Genomic DNA, 21,288 nt, shown 5'->3' on the forward strand with positions numbered 1-21,288 from the left:
CTCTAATATCTGGTTGCTAATTTTATTTCCCAGAGGTTCTTTTGTTTTAAATGTTGACGGATATTTGTGGAAAGACTGTTCTGGTTTTTGTACCCTCATGGCTTCTGGGTAGAAAGAGGTCTGTTTCTGAGAATCTCTGTTCTGGCACTGGAGCACCAGTGATCTTGGGTAGAGAGTAGTCAGTATTCAGAGTGTTTCCTGTTTTGGGTCATTGACCTTCTCAGTCAAAAGTATAGCATTTCATGGGCTGTAGAAAATGTGACAAACTCAAAATAAGGTGTTTGAACTGTGAATAAATGGTTTGGTTTCAGTTTTGATGGACTTGTTTAATTCTTTCCTTATCAAATTTTTGATGGTTTCATTTAATTTTGTATACTTAGAATTTCTCTTCCTGACTGGTCTCTACTACCTCACACTTGCAGACTTTTTGTGACCTCATCGTGATTCCTTGTACATGTCAGGATTGAGTACTAACCAGGAAAACATACAATTTACAAACGTACAATTTAGGGAATCATTAACATAATCTGATGACTCAGAGATACAATCTAATAAAGCAGATAATGAACATGTAGTCAAACTTTTTAATAGATTATGCACATTCTAGTAATTTGATGCACATCTCTACTTTTATAATAACTCATGCGTTGATTGGAATTGAGTTGAATCTGTGGATTAATTTGGAGAGAATTGGCTATCTTAACACCATTGAATCTTCTGATCCATGAACGTGGTATACATTTCTACTTACCTTTAGTCTCTGCCAGCAGTGTCTTATAGTTTTTAGTGTACAGCTCTTAGAGATACTTCGTTAAATTTATCTCTGAGTACTTCATATTTTTAAATGATGTGGTATTTCAAATTTCAATATCCAGTTTGTTGGTAGTATATAGAAATACAGTAAGTTTTTCTGTACTGATCACTGTCCTGTAGCATTGCTAAATTCACTTGTTTTAGGGATTTTAAAAAAAGTATATGTGGTCATATCGTTTTTAAATACAGTTTTACTTCCTTTCAAATTTCTGTATCTTTTCGTACTTTCTGCACTGGCTGGGATTTCCATTTCAGTGTATTCTTTTTTATATTTTTTCCCTATTCTGATCTTTGAGTGAAAGCATCCAGTCTTTCACCATTAAGCGTGATGTTAGCTGTAAATTTTTCATAGATGCTCTTTGTCAGGTCAAAAACATTCCTTTCTATTCCTTATTTTGTGAGAGTTTTTATTATGAGCAGGCATTGAATTTTCACTTGTTTTTAATGTATCTACTTGAGATGATCTTATAGTTTTTCTTCTTGACGCTATTGTTACAGTGAGTTACACAAATTGATTCTGAATGAGTTACACAAATTGATTCTGAATGCTAAACTAATTTTATATTTCTGTTAAACTCGACTTGATCGTTGTGTATTACCCTTTTTATATGTATATTTGAATTGATTTGCTAATATTTAGTTAAGGGTTTTTACATTTATGTTCATGGGGTCTATTAGTATGTAATTTTCTTTTTATGGCATGCTTTCTCTGTTTTGTTATCATGATAATGCTAGCTTCAAAAGGTGAGCTGGAATGTCATCCCTCATTTTCTGAAAGTGTTTCTATAGTTTTAGTTTTATTTCTTTCTTAAATATTTGATAGAATTTGCTAGTGAAGCCATCTGGGTTTAGATTTTAGTTATAAACATAGAACTTCAATAAGTATAGATCTCCTTGAGTCAGTGTTGTTTAATTTGTATCTCTCCAGGGGTTTTCCTTTTAATCTAATTATAGACTATATTAGCATAATGTTTTTATCATATTTCGTGTTATCTTTTAAATGTAGGTCCACATGGCATTTGGGTGCCATGGCTCCTTGGGCTCCTCTGATCTGTGATCGTTTCTTAGGTTTTTCTTGTTTTTATGGCTTTTTGAGGATTGCTAGTCAGATGTTTTATAGAATGTCCCTCAATTGGAATTTGTCTGATGCTTTTCTCACGATTAGACTGGGATTGTGGGTTCTGAGAGGAGGACCACAGAGGTGAAGTGCCCTCCTCATAGCATCTTATTGAGGGCATGCACTGTCACCAGGCTTTTCATTGTTGGTGTTGATGTGGATCACTGGACTGAAGGCTGTTTGTCTAGTTCCTCCGCTGCACGATTGCTGTCCTCCCCTATCCCTTCCATTATGTGCTCTTTGCAAGGATGTCACTGAGCTTGGTACCCACTTATGGAGTGGGGAGTCATGCTCCACCTCCTGTGAGGCGGAGGAGCATCTACACACACCAGTTGTTGTTGTTCTGCATTGGAGAGTTGTCTCTTCTTCCCTTTTTATTAACTTAGTCAATCATTTATATCAGTATGAACTCATGGATATTCATTTTATACTTTGAGTTACAATCCAATACTGATAGTCCCCGACTTAACAATGATTTGACTTACGATTTTTTGACTTTACAGTGGTGCAAAAGTGATAATGTATTCAGTAGGAACCATACTACTTCACATTTTGAATTTTGATCTTTTCTTGGGCTAGTGAAATGCAGTACAATTCTCTCTAGTGATGCTGGACAGTGGCAGCAAGCTCCTAGTCAGCCATGCAATCCCAAGGGTCAGCAACCGGTACTGCATGGTGTATTCATTGTGTTCGATGGCTTTCCCAACTGCAGGCTAATGTGAGTGTTCTGAGTATGTTTAAGGTAGGCTAGGCTAAACTATGATGTTTGGTAGGTCAGGTGTATTAAATGAATTTTTGACTTACAATATTTTAGACTTACAATGGGTGTATTAGGATATAACCCCATCATAATTTGAGAAGCATCTATACTATATTTGTTGCTCAAATTGTTCCAGCTTTGGCCATTGGGAGCACTCTTAGGTGGCTCTTGTGGCCTCTTGACATCTCCCATCCCAAATTGTGGGATTTTTGTTTGCTCTGGACACTTCCTTCCTTTCTGGCACCACAAGATGCTCCAGGCTCATCTTGTGTCTTCACTGCCCCAGTCCTAGAGTCAGCCATTTCTGCTTTTATTGGAAAATGGTGTTAGAGACTGAGATCTGGGCACTAGGTATCTTCCGAGTGTTCTTAAAACGCTGGCCTAGGAGAGACATACCTCTCTCCTATTTAGGTTTCACCCGTGAGCACTTGTCCCAGGGCTGTGTTTGCATGGAAGGCCTGTTTGCATGGCTGTATAGTGGCTCCCAGGGACAGGACCACCCTTTGGAAAGGGGGCAGGGGCTCATGGTAGACCCCAGCCCATCTGCCTGTCTTGGGCTCAAGGGCCTTGGAATATCTGATTTTATTGTTTAACCAAGGATCGCTACCCCCACCCCTTTTTTGGTGCCATTGTTGGAACTCTGAGACCAGCGGACAGTTCTTTTTTTGTAAGTACATTACACCCAACTGAGCAGTTTCTTTTTGTGACCAGGTTCTTGTGTGGTGTGCAGGAGTATAACTGTAAAAGCCAATGGGAGAATAGGTACTTAGGGAACAAATACCTGTGGGGTTTTAGAAGAACATGTCAATATGTTTTCTTATAAATAGAAAGAAGAAAAATTTCTCGATTCTTGCTGCCTTGCTTTTGTTAATTGAGAGTTTTTCTTTGAGATAATTCACAAAAATTAGAAAATTAATATTATATCAGATTTCCCAAACTGAACTTGATGAATAATTATTTTAAGTTGCAAAAGGATCGGTGGTCAGCAGAATATAACATAGTGAGGCTTAGCGTTGGGCGGGAGGGAGGCAAAACTTTCTCAGATATTTTTCAGATATTCTAATGGAACTCAGGCCACACACACAAAAAGTTAGAGGTCGTTGTGTGAATAGAAATACCACTTGATGTGACTACCTCTTACAGATAATGAGTAGAAAGGTAAACTAAACAGCTGCTGTGTGAAGTTTTGGTCTTACCTAAGCTTTTCAGGTAAGATAAAGTTTGCTCCTAGTTTGTATTAATACAGATAACCCAGAACGTGAACTCCCTGAGGTTAGGGCATTTCCGCTGTATCTGCAGTGGGCGTCTCACTTACTGCCATGCAGGATAGCTTTGGTGACAGAAGGTTCAGAGGATTTGGCTTTCGGATTTGGCCTTCGGGCCTTTTAAGTTATTTAAATTTGTCTTTGTTTCTCCTAAGATGGGTCATGCTGTTAGCATACATATGTAAGGTGAGGTTAAGGCAAAGAACACAATCGTGGACGTTCTTCTCTATCTTGTGATTATTTGATGCAACTTGCCCATGTCCTCTTAGAGCTAGATGTTTGTTCAGTGAAGATCCACAGGTGTGTCATGCTGATGATTGATTGGACTTGGTGGCAGTTGGTTTCTTATTTCCTGGATGTACTTTTTGCTTGGATTACATGCTTTCGGTGCTCCTGGAAGTTTTCCTTGATTTTTGGAAATTGGAAATAAGGAATGATTATGCCGCTATACAAACCTGATTCTCCCAGGGACCTCATTCTGTAAGGGAACTTAAGAAGTGTTTGCTTGGTTGACCCCAGTGCACTGAGACTCTTGGGGTAGAGATGGAGAGTATAGGTGTGGGTTCTATACTGCCTGCCACCCCACCTTTTCTGTGGCAGATGTTAATTGATGTTGGCCCATCACCATGAGATAGCAACAGTGTCAAACCTGAATCACTGTGGTGTTTCTGGTAGATGGAGCTGGCTCCAAATAGTTAAACTGTTTGTCCTGGTTCTAATGGGTTTTCTCTTAGTACACAGTAAGAGGTGTGTACTTTTGTGTCTGTGTCTGCGTCTTCGTCTGTGTATGTGAGCATGTGTTTGTATACTTCTGAATCCAGTTATAAATCTCTGAAATCTGTATAGGGTTTTAGCAGATTCTGAGTTAGAGTTCCTATGAAGTTCTCCAAGTGTACACAAATCTGACACCCCTAGTTCTTCCGTAGAGCCCTTAGATGCAATCTCAACCCGACCCATCTCTCTGTCCCAGCTCTGCTTGTGTTTTTGTTGGGTTCTCTGTACATTAGGTACTGACCTCTTCTCAAATATTGGCTGATCCTGTCCTCATGTCATTCCTACCCTTTCCCCCCAATGTCCTTGCTTGCACTGGAACGCTGTATGGGCTCCAAGCTCTCTGGTTCAATCCAAGGGCCTGCTTTTGTCCACCTTGTGTCTAATTTTTCTTTTGCAATAAAAAGTGGCAAACACAAACTTGTGAAAAATAGTTTAAATTCTACATTTTTCAAGGAGGGGATTTTTTCACCTCTTTTATTTTGTTGGTTTGTTTGTTTGGCATAGACTTGAATAAAGCCCCTAAATGTGCATTCAAATAATAGTGCATTTTGTGTGATGAGCAAAGGGGGCAGAAAGTTGATGCTTTAAGGTGATAACACAGGTACTTCGTATGTGGTAACAAAGCAGTTTCCTGAAATTGAAGAGAAGTTAATGGCCACATTGTGAGTGCAGCTTGGAAAATGTTTGCCAGGACAAATCTGAAAGCTAAGATACTTTGTTTTAAGTCCATCAAAATGGATTTAAAAACAAAACAAAATGCCCAAACATTGAAAGTGTAAATTGTAGCAGTAATCGAAATAGGATTATTTCTGCTTTTGATCTAGTAGCTAAGAGTAGAGAAATACTTGGTTTCAAAGCCAGGCTCTTTCACCTATAAATGCTGAGAATTTAGGCAAATTCTTACCTTTTCTAAGCATCTTTTTCTTCATCAATACAATAATAATAGAAATAGCAAGCTAGGATTTCTGCGAATGAGATTGTGCATATAAGTGCTTAGTATTCCTAGATTCCCCACAACCCCGTGAGGTTTAAAAAATTGTTAATATTAATGCTGTTCATTCATTGAGTGCCTAATATTGACCAGGCCTCATGGTATATGCGGGGCTCACATTTGTGAGCCCACAGGATTCTAGAGCACCCTCAATTTATTATCTTCCAGAATTCCAGTGGATGACAACATCCTAGCTTGTTCTCTGGAGTCATATTTGTAGTTTCTATTCTGGCTTGTGTTTCTTGGCCTTTTTTCTTTTAACATTCAGACTACCAGCATGGGATCAAAGAATCTAGAGACAATAGCCAGCGGCTTGCATGCAGATCTGAGGCTTATTCTTGAATTCATTCTTGTCTTAAATACACAGACTTGATTGTGTACTGGGCATTTACCTAAGCAATTGGGTCCACTGTCGAACAAAACAGACGAAAAGATTCCTGTACATGGACAACCACATAACAAACTAAGCTATAGTAAATTTACTGTATTAATAGATGAGACAGTGCTAAGTGCTGTGGGGGAAACAGTGAACAGAGCAGATTTATGCCTCTTCTGTAGGGTTGTGTGTAATTTTGTGTTGTTTTAAACCAGGGCACCCATCAGAATCACCTGGGGAAATTGTTTAAAAAGTCCCAGGCTGTCTGGGGGTAGGCCTTAGCTTCCCCAGAAAATTTAGATGTTCTAGAAGTAGGGGGCTGTAGACTGTTGCATCATTGATGTTGGTTAAGAATGTTGGCTCTGCTGCTTGAGGATTTTGGGCTCAAATCTGACTTTGCCACTTAGCAGCTGTTTGGGCTTGGGCAGGTTGTTGGCCTGCCTGTGGTGTAGGCTATTCATTTCTGCAGTGAAGGTACCACAGTACCCCCTCAGGCTTCTGGGACTGAATGACTCCTTTCACACAGAGTCCTTGGAGCAGTCCTGCCTGTGACTGCCCCTGCTGGAGTCAGTAGTGGTCCTACACTCACAGCCACTGTCCACAAGGGGTAAATGGTCCTTGTTTCGCCCCGTCACAGGTCACTGGGCCAATGTTTTACTTCTAAATGGTACTTATTTAGGCAAGAGTATTCAACTTGTGTAATAAACATAATCTTAGAATTAAGCAATAATATTCGCTTGTGAATTAGCTTAATCTTAGAATTAAAACAATTAGGATAGTCAATGGGTCTTCCTATTTCTCTTTTCTTTAATTTTGGTTAAGTTTTTATTTAACAGGAGCTTAAACAACAAACATATAGTTATAGGTAAAAGTATAGATAATGATTTAAGGTTGTGAAAGAATGAATTGAACACATAAAGAAGTTTTAAAAAACAAGTGACCAAGGGATAGATAAACTGATCAGTGGAACAGAATAGAGAGCCTAGAAATAGACCCACACAATTATGCCCCACTAGTTTTTGACAAAGGCGCAAAAACAGTTAGATGGAGGAAGGACAGACTTTTAAGAAGTGGTCCTGGAACAATTGGGCATCCGCAGGCAAAGTGAAAGAAATGAACCTCAATACCAGCCTCACAACTTGAACAAAAATTAATTTAAAATGGATCACAAATTTAAATAAAAATGTGAAACTGGAAAACCTTTAGATGAAAACACAGGAAAAAATGGCTGAGCTTCTTAGACTTGACACCAAAATCATACAAAGATAAATTAGACTTGATAAAATAAGAAACTAATGCTCTGAGAAAGACCTGCTAGGAGGATGAAAGACAAGCTACAGACTAGGAGAAAATATTTGCAAACCACTTATCTGACAAAAGGGCTGGTATCTAGAATAAAGAACTCTCAGAACTCAACAGTAAATAAACAAATAATTCAATTAGAAAGTGGGCAAAAAATATGAACAGATATTTTGCCAAAGAGGAGATATGGGGGGCAGGTAAGCATATGAATAGATGTTTAATATCATTAGTTATCAGGGAAATGCAAATTAAAACCACAATGAAATATCATTCCACATCTATTAGAATGGATAAATAAAAAATAGTGACACCACCAATTGCTGACGAGGATGTACAGAAATTGGATCTCTCATCCACTGCTGGTGGGAATGTAAAATGGTGCAGCCACTCTGGAACACAGTTTGGCAGCATTTTATAAAGCTAAACATGTACTTGCCATATGGCCTAGTAATCACATTCTTGGGCATTTTTCCCAGAGAAATGAAAACTTATGTTCACACAAAAACCTCTACACAAAGGTCCATGGCAACTTTATTTGTAATAACCCAAACCTGCAAACACCCCAGATGTCTTTCTGCGGGTGAAAAGTTAAACAAACTGGCCCACCCCTAAACAAACACTTGTGTCATGGAAAACTAAGCATCAGTGACACTGAGTGAACAGCTGATGATACATGCTGCCACTTAGATGACCTTGGGGGCATTGTGCTGAGTGCAAAAAGCCACTCTCAAAAGGTCATATGCTGTATAATTCCATGCTTGTAACTTTCTCGAAATGGTGGAACTGTAGATGGAGTACAGGTGGGTGGTTGCGAGGGGACTGGGTGTGATGGGAGGGTGGGTGTTTCTAAAGGGGCAGCACGAGACCGCTCCTTGGTGGCGATGGAGCAGTACAGGGATCTGTCTACACATGGCGTCAGATGCACAGCACCACACACAACACATACGCACTCAGGCAAAAACTGGAGAAATCTAAACGAGGCCTGTAGTCTTGTTAGCAGTATTGTTCCAGTATTACTTTCCTACTTTTGGTATTGTACTACAGGTTGTATGATGTCCCCACCGGGGACACAGGACTTGATGTACTTCTTTTGTCATTTCCTGTGCATCTTTAATTATTTCAAAATGTATCGGTTAGGGTTTAACCAGAAAGAAGCAGAACCAAGAGGAGATACATATCTCTGAGAGGGAGAGACAGACAGAGCGAGTCAGTTTCCCCATGAAAGATTTATCACTCAGGATTGGCTTACACAGTTGTGGGGGCAGCCAAGCATGTCTGAAGCCTGTAGGGCAGGTAGACAGGAAGGGGAGATGGTGGTCAGCTGGCAGGAGCTATTTGGAGTCTCCAAGACCAAGGAAAGCCTAAACCTTCTTTTCACAGTTTAATCTGATAAGGCCAGCCCCACCCAGCATAATCTGTCAAACGAATAACTTAACATCAGCTTATTAGGACTTTTAATCACATCTGCAAAATCCCTTCACAGCAGCACCTAGATTAGTGTCTGACTGAATGACTGGGGCCTGTAATCCAGTTGAGTCAAGAAACTTAATATTGTGACAGTTTTTTATATCAACCCTCAGATAACTACTACATTCTTCTTAATGTGATATGGATATTCCATAATTTTTGAAAAATGAAATATTCTTCTGTACAATTTGAGGCAGACATAAATGGCATTAGTTGAAAGGGTGTCATTTCTGGCTTATAATATTGATAATTTAAAAACACAACTGACTCATTGTTCTTTAAATGTTATAATCTAAATACCATCATCCATTTAAAAAATCCCATGAATAAGCTTTTGACAGACAAATTTTACATTGTTTCTTTGCTTTTTAAACTATGATTTTCATTTCTTTTTCCTCACAAAATTTCATCCTGTCAACCAGGCTGTCATACTACTTTGCAACAGAATTAGGGATAGAAATTGAAGCAGAAATATTTGTTTTTTGTAACCAGAAGGCCCCAGGGGTTAAAAAAAAAAGATCTTGTATGTTGAGTCCTCATAATAATTAGTAGTACACAAAACAATGTAAGTGTATTACTCATTTATAACGAATTCTTAATAACCCAATATTGTGACTGTATTCTTGAGATGAATTTAGATTTAATTTTAGTTAATTCCTGAACCCATGAATGATAATGACTTATCGCTTAAAATGAGGAGGGTTCAGCATTGGTTCTACTTCTCTTTTTAGTTTTTAGAAAGTTCTAAGAAACTTTGTTTCCATAAGTAAATATGTGGAAGACGAAGGAGTCCCTCAGTTCTTTAAGTTACATGCCAAAAATTGTAGTGGTCTGTCATCAGAAATTATTTTTGATGATCTGTGAGCTGAATATTAACCTAGGTCTTGTCAATTTTGTTGAAAACAAAGAATTGTGGAAAAATAACTCACTGAAGGGTTTTCCAGTCAGTCAGTAGAGGCATTGCCACATTTCAGACTAGTCCTGTATTTGCACCTTAGGTGTTCATTTCCTCGATAGACAATGCACCTGAGTCTAATTAGAGTGAGGTAATTTTTTTTTTTTTTTTCAGTGGGAAAAAGGGCTTTGTGAAATGGAACAAACAAACACATTGACCAGAGGAGTTCTCTCAAGGAGAATCATTTTTAGAAAAGTACATTCTGGAAGGCGAGGATCTGGAAATTGAGTTGCTAAGAGCTGTCCACCCCTAGGAAACTTTAAAGTCTTTGGGTACCTCTAGTGCTATGTTTATTCCAGCTCGAAGCTTGTTGCCTCAGAACATTATTTCCTTGATCTTAATCAGAATCTTTAGGGGAGAAAGGCATATTTAGTCAAACGACTTTGCCAGATGGGCATGAATACATTTTAATCTATTTCCTGCAGAACTTCTCAGACCTGTGATGTCGTAATGTCCATTAGGGAACCGCTGTCTACTCAGCAGAACCATCCTTATTAAGCTGCTCATGGAACGAGAGGAAATGGGAACGGGCACGTATATGGGATCCTAGGGGACGCTAGTGTTACATGGAATACACTTTGGGAAGTGCCAAACGCATGCAAACTATTTTGTCTCTTGTTTTGATATATGAGAAGCATGAAATCATCAGCTTGTATGTGACCACAGTACCAAGTCAGAGAGAGGTCACCTGGATTATTTGTGAGACCTGACCCATGGACAGGTCGTCAGGTTTGTTGGGTGACTTTGAGTATCACGAAAGAACAAGTAGAATAATTGAAAAAATAATAATAATACCTTTGAGTGAAATGCAGTTTATCATGCTCTTGTTTTTGAAGAACAGCCTGTGACCCTGCAGTTTACATGGGCAGAAAGCTATTTCTGCCCAGATTTTGGAAGGGGGCTTAAGAGCCCTAAGGCTCTGACAGTGGGCTAGATTTTCATGTGTTGGTTACATGAAATCTTCTCATGGAAAAGCAGTGTTTCCCCAGAGTTGTATTTTGGAGAGTGAAATCCAAGAATGACACTTTTTTTCAGGTAATAAACTATGTGCTTCAAGTGCTCATTCTCACACTCTAACCTCTAGAACAAAGCAAATTCTAAATTTTCCTGGGGCTGCAAGTGCTGAGGGCTAGAGGATTAAGAACCGAGAGGTCTCTGTGAGCGTGGCCTTGAGAAAGGCTGTTGGCTCCTGGTGGGCATACAGCGCTTCCTTTAGGACAGTGCCCGGTGAGGGCTCAGTTCTCTTTCCTGTGATCATTTTCTGTTAAAGTGAAACCCAGAGGCCCTCTGGTCATGGCTCCTGCCCTCTCCCACTGGAACTTGGAGGTGCTCAGTACTGAGTGGCCCACCCACAGCCCCTCTACTGTGTTTGCCTTTTCTTTCCAGAGCAGCATGAACACTTTGGGATGATGCTGATAAGTAGAGCAGTTATGAAAGCCTAGGTTTGTCATGTAGGACTCTCTTGGGATGGAATGAGTAAAAATATTAAGCTGTTTTTTATGTAGACATGCTACTTCGGAAACCTTATTAACTGTGCATAATAACAACTTGACATCTCGATCTATTTTATATAAAGATTAAAATATTCCTAACTCAACTTTTCTGTGTTATCCCATTGTGGAGATTGAGAATGCCAACAATGAGGAAGGTTAAACTTTACTTAAAAAAACCCTCATCTCCAGTCTATTCTTTGCCCAGTATAAATGGTATATTACTTTAACTGTAGTTTCTGCTTGGGGTCACCTTTCCCCCTTCGTGCCTGTCATTAGGAGCTGACTGTATTAAATTACTCTTATGCACTCTTACAATGAATGTTGTTGTTTTAAGGTCTTCTTTTTCTTTGTGATTCTTTTGTTCCCTAGCGTCGTCCCCCAGACTACAGTAATACTCAACAGTGATCGGCAGAACGCCATTGTAGCCAAGATGGAAGACCCCTTGAGCAACAGGGCACCGGATTCCCTGGAAAATATCATTAGCAAGTCAGTAGCCACACCCCACCTTTCACTGCCACTGCCACCATGATGCGTCCCCTTGGGGACAAATCAGCATTCCAAGCCGGGCACAGTCGGGCCTTTCTGTCCTCACGTGGGTTGTACACACTAGGCACCACCCACGGTTCTTTGTGGTGGGGAGGGCTGTGCCATGCTGCGGGCCCAAGTCCCAACAGATGAGCTGGATAAGGGCGAGGGGTCAAGGGAGAGAGGGCGTTTGGGATTGTCGTGTCCAGTGTAGCATGGTATTGGGACATTGTGCTGTGTTTTCACAACAGTCAGCCCAGCCCTTATCCTCTTTCCAGATCATGGCTTATTCATACCTGTCTGCCGGTCTGTCCAGCACATCAGGTCAACAGACACCCTTGTGTAACTTTGCTAAGTAGTGGAGGTATTTCGAGGCGATGGCTTTTTCCTCATACCTCTTTCTTTTGAGCCATTTTGAATTTAACCTTTGTCAGAAATGGGAATGCATAGAAAGCATTGTTACCTCCCTTGTGTGACATGAAGTCCGCTGCAGATGGCCCTGCCTAGCAGTCTGGGCTCAGCATTTCCTGATAACATGCCCCCAAAGGGCTGCTGGCTTTTTGTTTCCTGTCCGTGTCCTCACCAGGCTCTGATCTGCCTTTTCTCTCAGTCTCTGGTGCAGATTGTTCTCCCACTAGCTGTGTTCCGTTTTCTTTATTATTGTAGCCCAGGTCGTAGTCTTAAGAGCCCAGCTGGGCTGCTGAGGGCCTGCGCGTTGGGATGAAGGGGGAGAAGGTGGTGAAGTCCGAGTGTCTGGGTGTCAGAGGCTGAGGCGGTCCGGCCAGTGGCGAAGAGGCAGGGTCAGGCATGCCTCACATGTGGCTCAGGCGGGGTCAACCATTGGAGCCTGAGCCTTTATGAGCCAGGTCGGCTTGGACGGGCCTCTATGGAATCAAGTTCAGAAAGTGTAGCTCTCTCCTCTGGGCAGGGCCAGGATTTGAAACACATTTTGATGTGTAGACAGGGAAATTGTGCTTCCCTTCCCTTTCTTAGTGCTTAGCTGTTCACGTGAAGGGATGTTGCAAGGGTTGTGAAAAAGGCAAGTAGCACATCTCCGGATGCTCTTTTTCCTGAGCACTTTTTAGAGCTGGCCTGTGTCCTATTTTTCTGGCGGTATTTCGTTGCTCTGTATCAGGACCCTTGGTGGGGTGAGACTATCCCCTAGAAGATCTTGACTGGCTTTTTAAACCCACTTTAGTGGTTTTTGTCAGTGGGAATGATTCAGAGAGATAACTGCATTTTCAAAGACTGAGTCATTTCTAGAATGTCTAACAGTGTGGAGTGGATTGGGTCAATGGAAGTCTCTAGGCATACTTTCTCTTGAGTCTTTCCTTTGACATAGTCTTAAAAGTTAGTCTTGTACGACTGTCAACATTTTGTAGGTATATCTCTGTGATCAGAAAGCAGCATTTAGACCTTGAGTCACAGCGAGCTGTGATTTTACCTTGTGATATAAACATTTTTTAAACATCTAAAATGTTATACAGTTTCTTTCAACTCCAGACCATTTCCTGGTATTAAATTGCTATTAATCTTAGTAGAAGGAGCTGCCTGGGAAGACTTGTGACCCGCTGCTCCATGTGAAGTTAGAGTCTGATAAGGGAAGGCAAGAAGAACATCTCAGTGACTCAGCGCTAGTCTCTGCTTGTCGCCTGTGCTGCTCTCACAGCATCGCTGGTGTTTTTCTCCCCGCTCAGCGCAGTTCCTGGGCGTCGGCAGAACACCATTGTGGTGAAGGTGCCAGGGCAAGAAGACAGCCACAACGAGGACGGGGAGAGCGGGTCTGAGGCCAGCGACTCCGTTTCCACCTGTGGACAGTCGGGAAGTCAGAACATCGGGAACAACGTCACGCTCATCACCCTGAACTCAGAAGGTGCGCGCACAAAACCTTTCCTTTGCCTGAGCGGCAGTAGCTGCAATTTTTTCCCCCAGTTTTGAAATAGTAATATATGTTTATTGTTTTTAAAAAGTGATAAAATATGAACATGATGAAGAAAGTGAAAATAACCTAAAAAATTCCACATCCAGAGAGCTCTGTAAACCTTCTGGGCTTTTTTTATGTAAACATGTGCACTGATTTATGATTTTATAACTCACTTTTTACCACTGCATAGTAGAAGTCTTTCCACATTAATACAGGTTTACATAATTGTTTTCCATCAGTTTCACTTATTTAATCAAATTCTGGAGGCTTTCCAGTGATGGGCAGTTGTAATTTTTATAATCAGTGATATAACTAGTAGTCGGCTGACTGTCTTAGATGATAGGTCTCTCCATGGCTCTCTGATGAGGCCTACGGTGGACTCTCGGAGGTGATTGCACATTCACGCTGGGTCCATGCCACGAGCTGTGCCGCCTCTTCCAGTGAGATTTAGAGGGAACTGCATGGTGTGGCCATTAGCCTCTAAGTGGACCCATTTCACCTATTCTGGAATTTCTGTCCCTCTTTCTCTCTCCTGCCACGGTCTAAGGTGCACTTTCACCTGGCCCTAAGTCTGTATAATCGGCCTGGTGTACCCATCTGGCATCTTTGTTGTGCCTTTGGGGGCTAACTGAATGCTTCTCACACAGGACTTATTATAGCGTGGAGAGAAGCAAGAGAACTCCGACAAATTTAGTATTGTTACAGAGTTCAAAAGCCTATAATTTGTTTACTAATAAGAACTCATGAGGTTTTTGTGCTTCACCATCTGAGTCGTTGATTTTTCCTAAAAACACGAGATAGATAGGTTTTTCTACTTGTTAGCATATCTGAAACATTGAAAACAATGTTTTTCTCAAAATTTGGTTCACTTCTAACATAAACTGCTAGGAGTAGGCTGTCAGTAAGGGAGAGGGAGAAGATAATTAAGGGTAAACTTTTTTTTACAATCGAGCTCTGATTTACATGTCATAAAATTCACGGTCTTAAAGCGTACACTTACATGGTTTTAGTATATTCACAAAGTTACACAACCATCACTGCTATCTAATTCCAGAATGTTTTCATCACCCCAGAAAGAATCCCCATAGTAGTCACTCCCATTCTCTTTTCTCCCAGCCCCTCGCAACCACTAACCTGCTGTTTGTCTCTCCAGATTTCCTATAAATGGAACCATATAATGTCATCTATGTTGTAGCAGGCACCAGTATTTCGTTCCTTTTTATGGTTGAATAATATTCTACCATATGGATAGACTGCATTTTGTTTATCCATCTGTTGATGGACACTCGGTTGTTTCCACTTGTACCTGCTGTGCATAGTGCTGTGGTGAACATTTGCGTACAGGTTTTTGTGTGGTTGTACGTTTTCATTTTTCTTGGGTCGATTGATACCCGAGAGTAAAATTGCTGGGTCAGGGCATCTAGTTTTTTTACGCATTAAATTTTAGGCAAAGATAGGTGCTACTGATTTTGTCCTCATGGATATTGAATGAAATCACATTTGCAGAGAAAACTAATTGTTCTTACTCTTTTTCCATGTTGATTATGGATAAACACCCACCAGGTCTGGCTACCCACTTTAGGCCTAACGTTTGTTTGGTTTAAACTGCATCAGCTAAGGAACATAACATTTCATAATTTTGGGAGAATCTGGGGTTATAAAAGCAAAACGTTTCAACTTTTAAAATTATGTTTCTTAATGCAATATGATTATTGTGAAATAAATTTCAGTGGGGGAAACCACAGACTGACATGAAAATGAACATACAAAAAGGAATCAAAGTTTGGGCTTTTATTAATATATTAATATTTGTAAAAAAATATGGATTTTTTTGGTATATGACTCTAAGGTCTTTAAATGTAAGATGATACACTTTATGTAAAACATTTTTCTTTAGCAAAGCCTTTGGGCAAAGTTTTTTTACCACATTTAAAACTAATTGTTTTCATTAAGCATAACTGATACACAACACAAGTTGTTAGGATTGGGTCAAATTAGAGAAATTTTTCTGATTTAAAATTTTACTTCATTTTGAAGAGGAAGTTATAATTCAGGACCATTCTATTTTACCATTCTGTTAGGAGGAAACATTTTGTAAAAAATCTGTTTTCCTGACAGTGTCCTTGGGAATGTCTCCCCCAGCAGTTTCAGTGTTTTAAGAATCAGGTTGAGCTGCCTTAGCTGGCACAGTGGTTTGGAGTAAGATGATGCAGAGACGGATGGAGTCGTCTTTGAAGTGACTGCTGTGTATGTAAAAAAGCTAATCCATTAATGTCTCTTGTATCAGATTTACTGTCGACCTGTGGTGGCATCATCTGTTAAACATTTCTGTGAGATTTATGAATGCACTGAGAAGCGGATTAGCTGTTTCCCTGTGGCGTCCTCCCCCAAGACCAGAACAACTTGCTCAGCTGGGGAGAATGTCAAGTCAGCTAGTTTATATTAGAGAAGCATTATTAATATGCAAAGAGCTAAAGGGCCATAGGCTCGTCTTTAGATTGAGTCATTTCAGTTCCTGATAAGAGCCCAGAGCTGCAACAAGACAAATTGTTCTTATCTTCTTATAAAAATATTTAAGTGCCTGAAGTTTTAGAGAACCACAGGTTTTAAAATGGTTACTTCTGAAGAATTCCAAATGGTTTGCATGAATTGACATGCTGTTTTATATGAAATTTAGAGTTACTTTATTATACTGCAAAGGTACTGTGTCATTTTAATCCAGTATTTTGCTTAGGTGATTCCATCTGTCATGACATAAACTCCAGTGGAATAAGGAAGAAGTGTTAACTGTTGAGAGCAGTGGATGACAGTAAACTTATTTCTTAGTTCTTGCTCCTATCTTCCCTTGGAGGTTTTGGTCTTGTGTACTTCTCTGTTAATACTGAAAGTGTGGTGGGTATAATCCTTCAAAGATTAAGCCGGCTAATTGAGTTAGAGAAACAAATTAGCAAAAAATGGACCCAAAATGGGATCTGTTAATTAATAAAGGGATTTAGTTAGCTTCTTAACACAGAATTAAGTTCCTGCAGTTTATACATTTGATAATTCTTATAAAACTTGACTAATCCTATGTATAAAAGGTTGGGTACTTAATTTTAGTGGGGAAGGGTTGTACTTCAGGTATAATTGAATTACTACCAGAGATTGCCCTCATGAATGTTCCAAAACCCCAGTAAACTAACTTATATGGTAAGTATCTGTGATGTGCTCAGTTGGGGTGATGAAATGCAGTCTGGAAAACCAGTTCATTCAGTTGTGAAGGGTGGTCAGTCATAGTAACAGGAAGCTGAGACATGTTCTTTGAGATGTTCATGGTCCAGGGACTAGGAAAGAAGATTAATACAAATTGGCTGTGTTCACAAAACATCAGCCGTACATACATCAAGAGGGAAGTTTAACAAAAAACACTTAAGAATTTATTTCCATAATTTATTTTACACAAACTTTTTTGCATACTTTTTTGTGTGTGTGATAACATTAAAACACATTTTACCAAAATCATAAATTGGCTGCTAAGAAGAATAGGATTTCAGACAGGTCCGTGACCAAAATAAAATTAATAAAGAGGAACTAGTATAAGAATGTCAGTGGATTTTTGAGCACTATCATACAGTAGATGCCAAGCTTATGCTAGATCCGAGGAAGGGTGTTCTAGAACAGAATGGACAGCATATGACACTGATTAGGGAGGTCCAGTCTGTGCCCAGTGGTTCCCTCTCTTTTATGCCAAGGAGTGCCCTTTGACACTTGCTTTAGTCATGGTTCAGCTCATGATGACATCCCTGCTAAGCGGGCAGGAGTTCACAGGGACAGAGGCCCATCCGGTCCTGCCCTGCAGTCCAAGACTTGACCTCTCAGTCTGGGGCCGTCCCAGCCTGAGTCAGTGGTGTGGTCATTCAGTTTCTGTGGAATGTGCTCACAGTGGCGGGAAAAGAATTAGCTCCAGAACCAAAAACCATTTGTTTTTTTTTTTCTTTTTCTTATATCATCATCCTATATGTAACTCAGCCCTCTTGATTTGCCAGATTATCAGTTTGTGTATAACTGAAAGATATCATCACATCTCTCCCCAATAAGCGTGGGTGTTTGGGCTACAGATACAAAGTTAACCTTGTCTAAAACCAGAAAGGTGGGCAATCAGTTTTTATGAGGTAGCGTGTTAGCAACACTCACTGGCGGTGTCACATAGGAATGAGGTTCACAGTCCGAATGTCAAGACTTTAATTTATAAAAGCTCAGAAATTGGTGCCAGATTCTACATACCAAGTGAGCTGGTGCTGGGAGGACCGGTCCAACAGGGCATGTTTTGAAAAGCCTCATTTGGTTCATTCCTAGCCTGGTCTCTCTCCAGCCTGTGGGCTGCTCTGGTCCTCACTTTTGGCACCTTGTTCATTACTTTGAAAAGCCGCAGCCCTTCTCCCCGGGCTCATCCTTTCTCTCCAGAGTCAATTTAATACTATTTTGAAAATAACTCATAAGCATCTCATGTTCCATGTACTAATGTTTGAGTCAACACATTTTCCAAAGTAGTTTCTATGATTCTGACCAGCCCCGCACCTCCAAAGGCACAGGGGATGCATAGTGTGGTGCATCAGGCAAAAGCTTAGAGGCCTCCCTTGTAACTTTTTCTAATTGTTCCTTTTTAAATCCACAGAAGCATTTGTGTTTTTAATGCTGCATGACATGTTACCACTAATGTGTTAGATGTAGCAGCATGAAGTTTCATCCTATAACCCGAAGAACCCAAATGAACTTGGAAGCAGATCCAAGTTCATTAGGATTCTTGGGGTTATAGGACCAATATCTCTGTTTTCTTCCCGGCTGTTGGCCTGAGACTGTGCTCAGGTTCTTACCCTGTGGCCCCTCCATCTTATAATGGAGCTCTTCTCTTATGTCAGGTCCCCATGACCCTCAAACATCTCCATCGTCCCCCTCTGCCACTAGCACAGAAAACTCTGCTTTTATAAGGCTCACATGATTAAGTCAGGTCCACCTGGAGAATCTCCGCCACCCTCAGGTCAACTGATCAGTGGCTTTAGTGATACCTGTGAGATCCTTTTGCCATAATCATGGGCAGAGGTCATGGAATCATCTTAGAATTCTGCCAACCACATATACTGGACGTGCTGGCTTTAGTTTTGGCATTGTGTGTGTAGCTGTCTGTTGTTCTGGATTCTGAATGTGTACACAGGAGAGTCCTACAGCAGGCTTTTCAGTCTTCTAACACCCGATTCCTTTGGGAAACATGAAAGATGTGAATGATGGAAAATTCAGAACAAATGAAATATCATACTGATCTGTGTTTTTTCAGAGTGCACGTTTCATCTTGTGTTACGAGATGTCCTTTAACTCCTACCCCTGCTCTTGCTCAGTGACACCGGCTGCTCTCCTGGGGAAGTCTTGGAGTGAGTCAGGCCCCAGCTCTCTCCACACCTCCTCATGGACGTGGTGGAAACCCTGAGTTCTTTTATAGGAATATTTCAGAGAAGGGAATAATCATCATTATGGTTCTCATGAGATAATTGATAGTGAAAAAATGTAAAAGCAGAAGAATTGTGCACATAATTTAAATTGCAGCCCACCTTTGTCTGCAGAAGTTCAGACTGGTGCAGGACATGAATCATAGGGTCAGGGTATGCTGAGGCTGTAATTTAGATCTTTCCCTCTGTTCAGGTGGTCGTTAGCCATCAGGGCATCAGGGCTGCCCATTTATAGTGAACTCAGGCTCGTGGCTGGTACGCAGACTACTTCAGGGATGGTTGGATAGTTTTCTCCCTTTAAGAAATATTTGAGTATTACTAGTAAAATCTTTATAATAGAATTGTTGATAAACATCCCACTCAAACAAACAAAAACAAACCAGAAATAGCCCATCCCAGAAAATCATTTTAAAAGAAAACAGTAGAACGTACCATTTCTAAATCGAAATCTGTGTAACTTTGTAGTTTATGGAATGTGAATCTCATAGATTTCTAAAATTCTCAAATCCTCTTTCATGTAATTATAAAATCCCAATTTCAAAGAAAGACGACCTTCAGGAGGCCACCTTGTTTTCACAGTTGTCCTCTCAGTACGTCGCCATTCATGCGGTTCGGGACACGTCATGCCTTTCTCTTCTCTTTAATCATTCTGTCCCCACTTCTCATTCCAAATATTCATTAAATGTCCACTAATACATGGTTGGGATAAAGATCTTTTTGAAGCATCTATATATGACATCATGGATATTTAGCTAGCAGATGGCCAGAGTTGACATGTTATGACAAATGTAGCTTTATTTTTACATAAATAAAACAGCCCCCAGGATCCTGGAATACCCCAACACATGATTCTTTTATGGGACAGATAATTTTAAGTAGTGGAACAATAAATTACACACAGGATTCTTACTGTCCACCTCAGGTGGAAGAAATTATTTGCAGTTCCAGCGAATCCATGTCCTAGCTCTGGAAACACTTTGGGCCATGGTGTATGTATATAGTAATGCAGCCTGGGCTGAGATTTCCTGTTCAGTGAATTCTATGTGGCTTTATTTTGTATTACCATTGGTATTTGAAACCATTTCTTCCAGTTTTTGCAGTTTGTTGCTTTTCAAATGCATAAACACTTTAGGCAGGCTTTTACAAAAGCCAGATGAAAATTAATTTTAGGTATAGATGGAAAATACAACCTGACACCAGCTCATGACCATGAATCTGCTCTCTAAAGACTTGCCTGGAGATGGTGGAGGCCAACCTTGAGGAACTAAATTGACGTGAACTTGGTTGTATTATAGAACTGATACTACATTCTAAGTCTTCCAGCAACTCTGAAACATTTAGTGAATCGTAAAGTATTGCCTTATTTTGGTTTGTTTGTTATCCTTTTTGTAGTGACTGAGATAGGTCATTAGTCACCTCTCATTGCTACAGAGAACTGAATACGTTGTCTCAGTAATAACTAATGGACCACCTGTGACAGGCAGCTCTAAGCAAGGGTGTGAGGACTTTCTGGGGGCAGAGGCAGCATAACCGGAACCCATATGTGTATCCAAGCAGCATGTTTGCAGGAAGTGGGCACTTGCTCCCAGGCCCTTGCCCCATCAGAACTGCCAACACCGTGGGACACCACAACTCTGAGATGGCTGGTGGGTGGGACACCATGGGCAAAACCACATCGTTTTTGGAAAGAGCTGAGGTGGCGTATTAGGCTTAGTTGGTACAAGACGGCATTTGGAATGGCTGATAACCTTCAAGACTGTCTAGCCTTGTACTTTATGAGGTCATTCCCATTCAAGATAAGTGCAGTGCCGCTGTCCACAGATAATTTTAGTAATGGCTTTTGCTGTTTATGTAGTGAGTCAGCTCAGCTGTCCACGTTTGCTCAGCAGAGAGCCCCGAGTTGCAATAATACACGTAAAGTACTGGTGCTGAGTAAATATTGTCTTGTCTTTGCCCCATGCGATCAACTCTCATCCTTGGAAGAGAGATTTGTTCAAGTGTAGGCCTGGGGATGGCAGAGTGACTGGGAACCAGGGCTGACTGGCA

General features: G+C 40.5%; 1 protein-coding gene across 15 annotated transcripts in view; it reads left to right on the top strand.

Moving 5' to 3' along the window:
• The window catches only part of BANP (BTG3 associated nuclear protein), a 131,872-nt gene that overhangs the window by 55,833 nt on the left and 54,751 nt on the right, over window positions 1-21,288 (top strand). For 10 of the 15 annotated variants that reach the window (XR_003044446.1, XM_015600395.2, XM_015600394.2 and 7 more), the window contains 2 exons: window positions 11,683-11,799; window positions 13,536-13,711. Coding sequence is in view for 14 of the 15 variants with exons in the window: in XM_015600395.2 (XP_015455881.1) it covers window positions 11,683-11,799; window positions 13,536-13,711 (293 nt within the window). In the remaining variant the exon portion in view is untranslated. The remainder of the gene's footprint in view (window positions 1-11,682; window positions 11,800-13,535; window positions 13,712-21,288) is intronic. The other 5 variants (XM_015600399.2, XM_015600403.2, XM_015600400.2 and 2 more) reach the window with 1 other exon arrangement.

The sequence above is a fragment of the Pteropus alecto genome, unplaced genomic scaffold, assembly GCF_000325575.1.
Source record: "Pteropus alecto unplaced genomic scaffold, ASM32557v1 scaffold7, whole genome shotgun sequence".
In the NCBI taxonomy this organism is placed as follows: domain Eukaryota; kingdom Metazoa; phylum Chordata; class Mammalia; order Chiroptera; family Pteropodidae; genus Pteropus; species Pteropus alecto.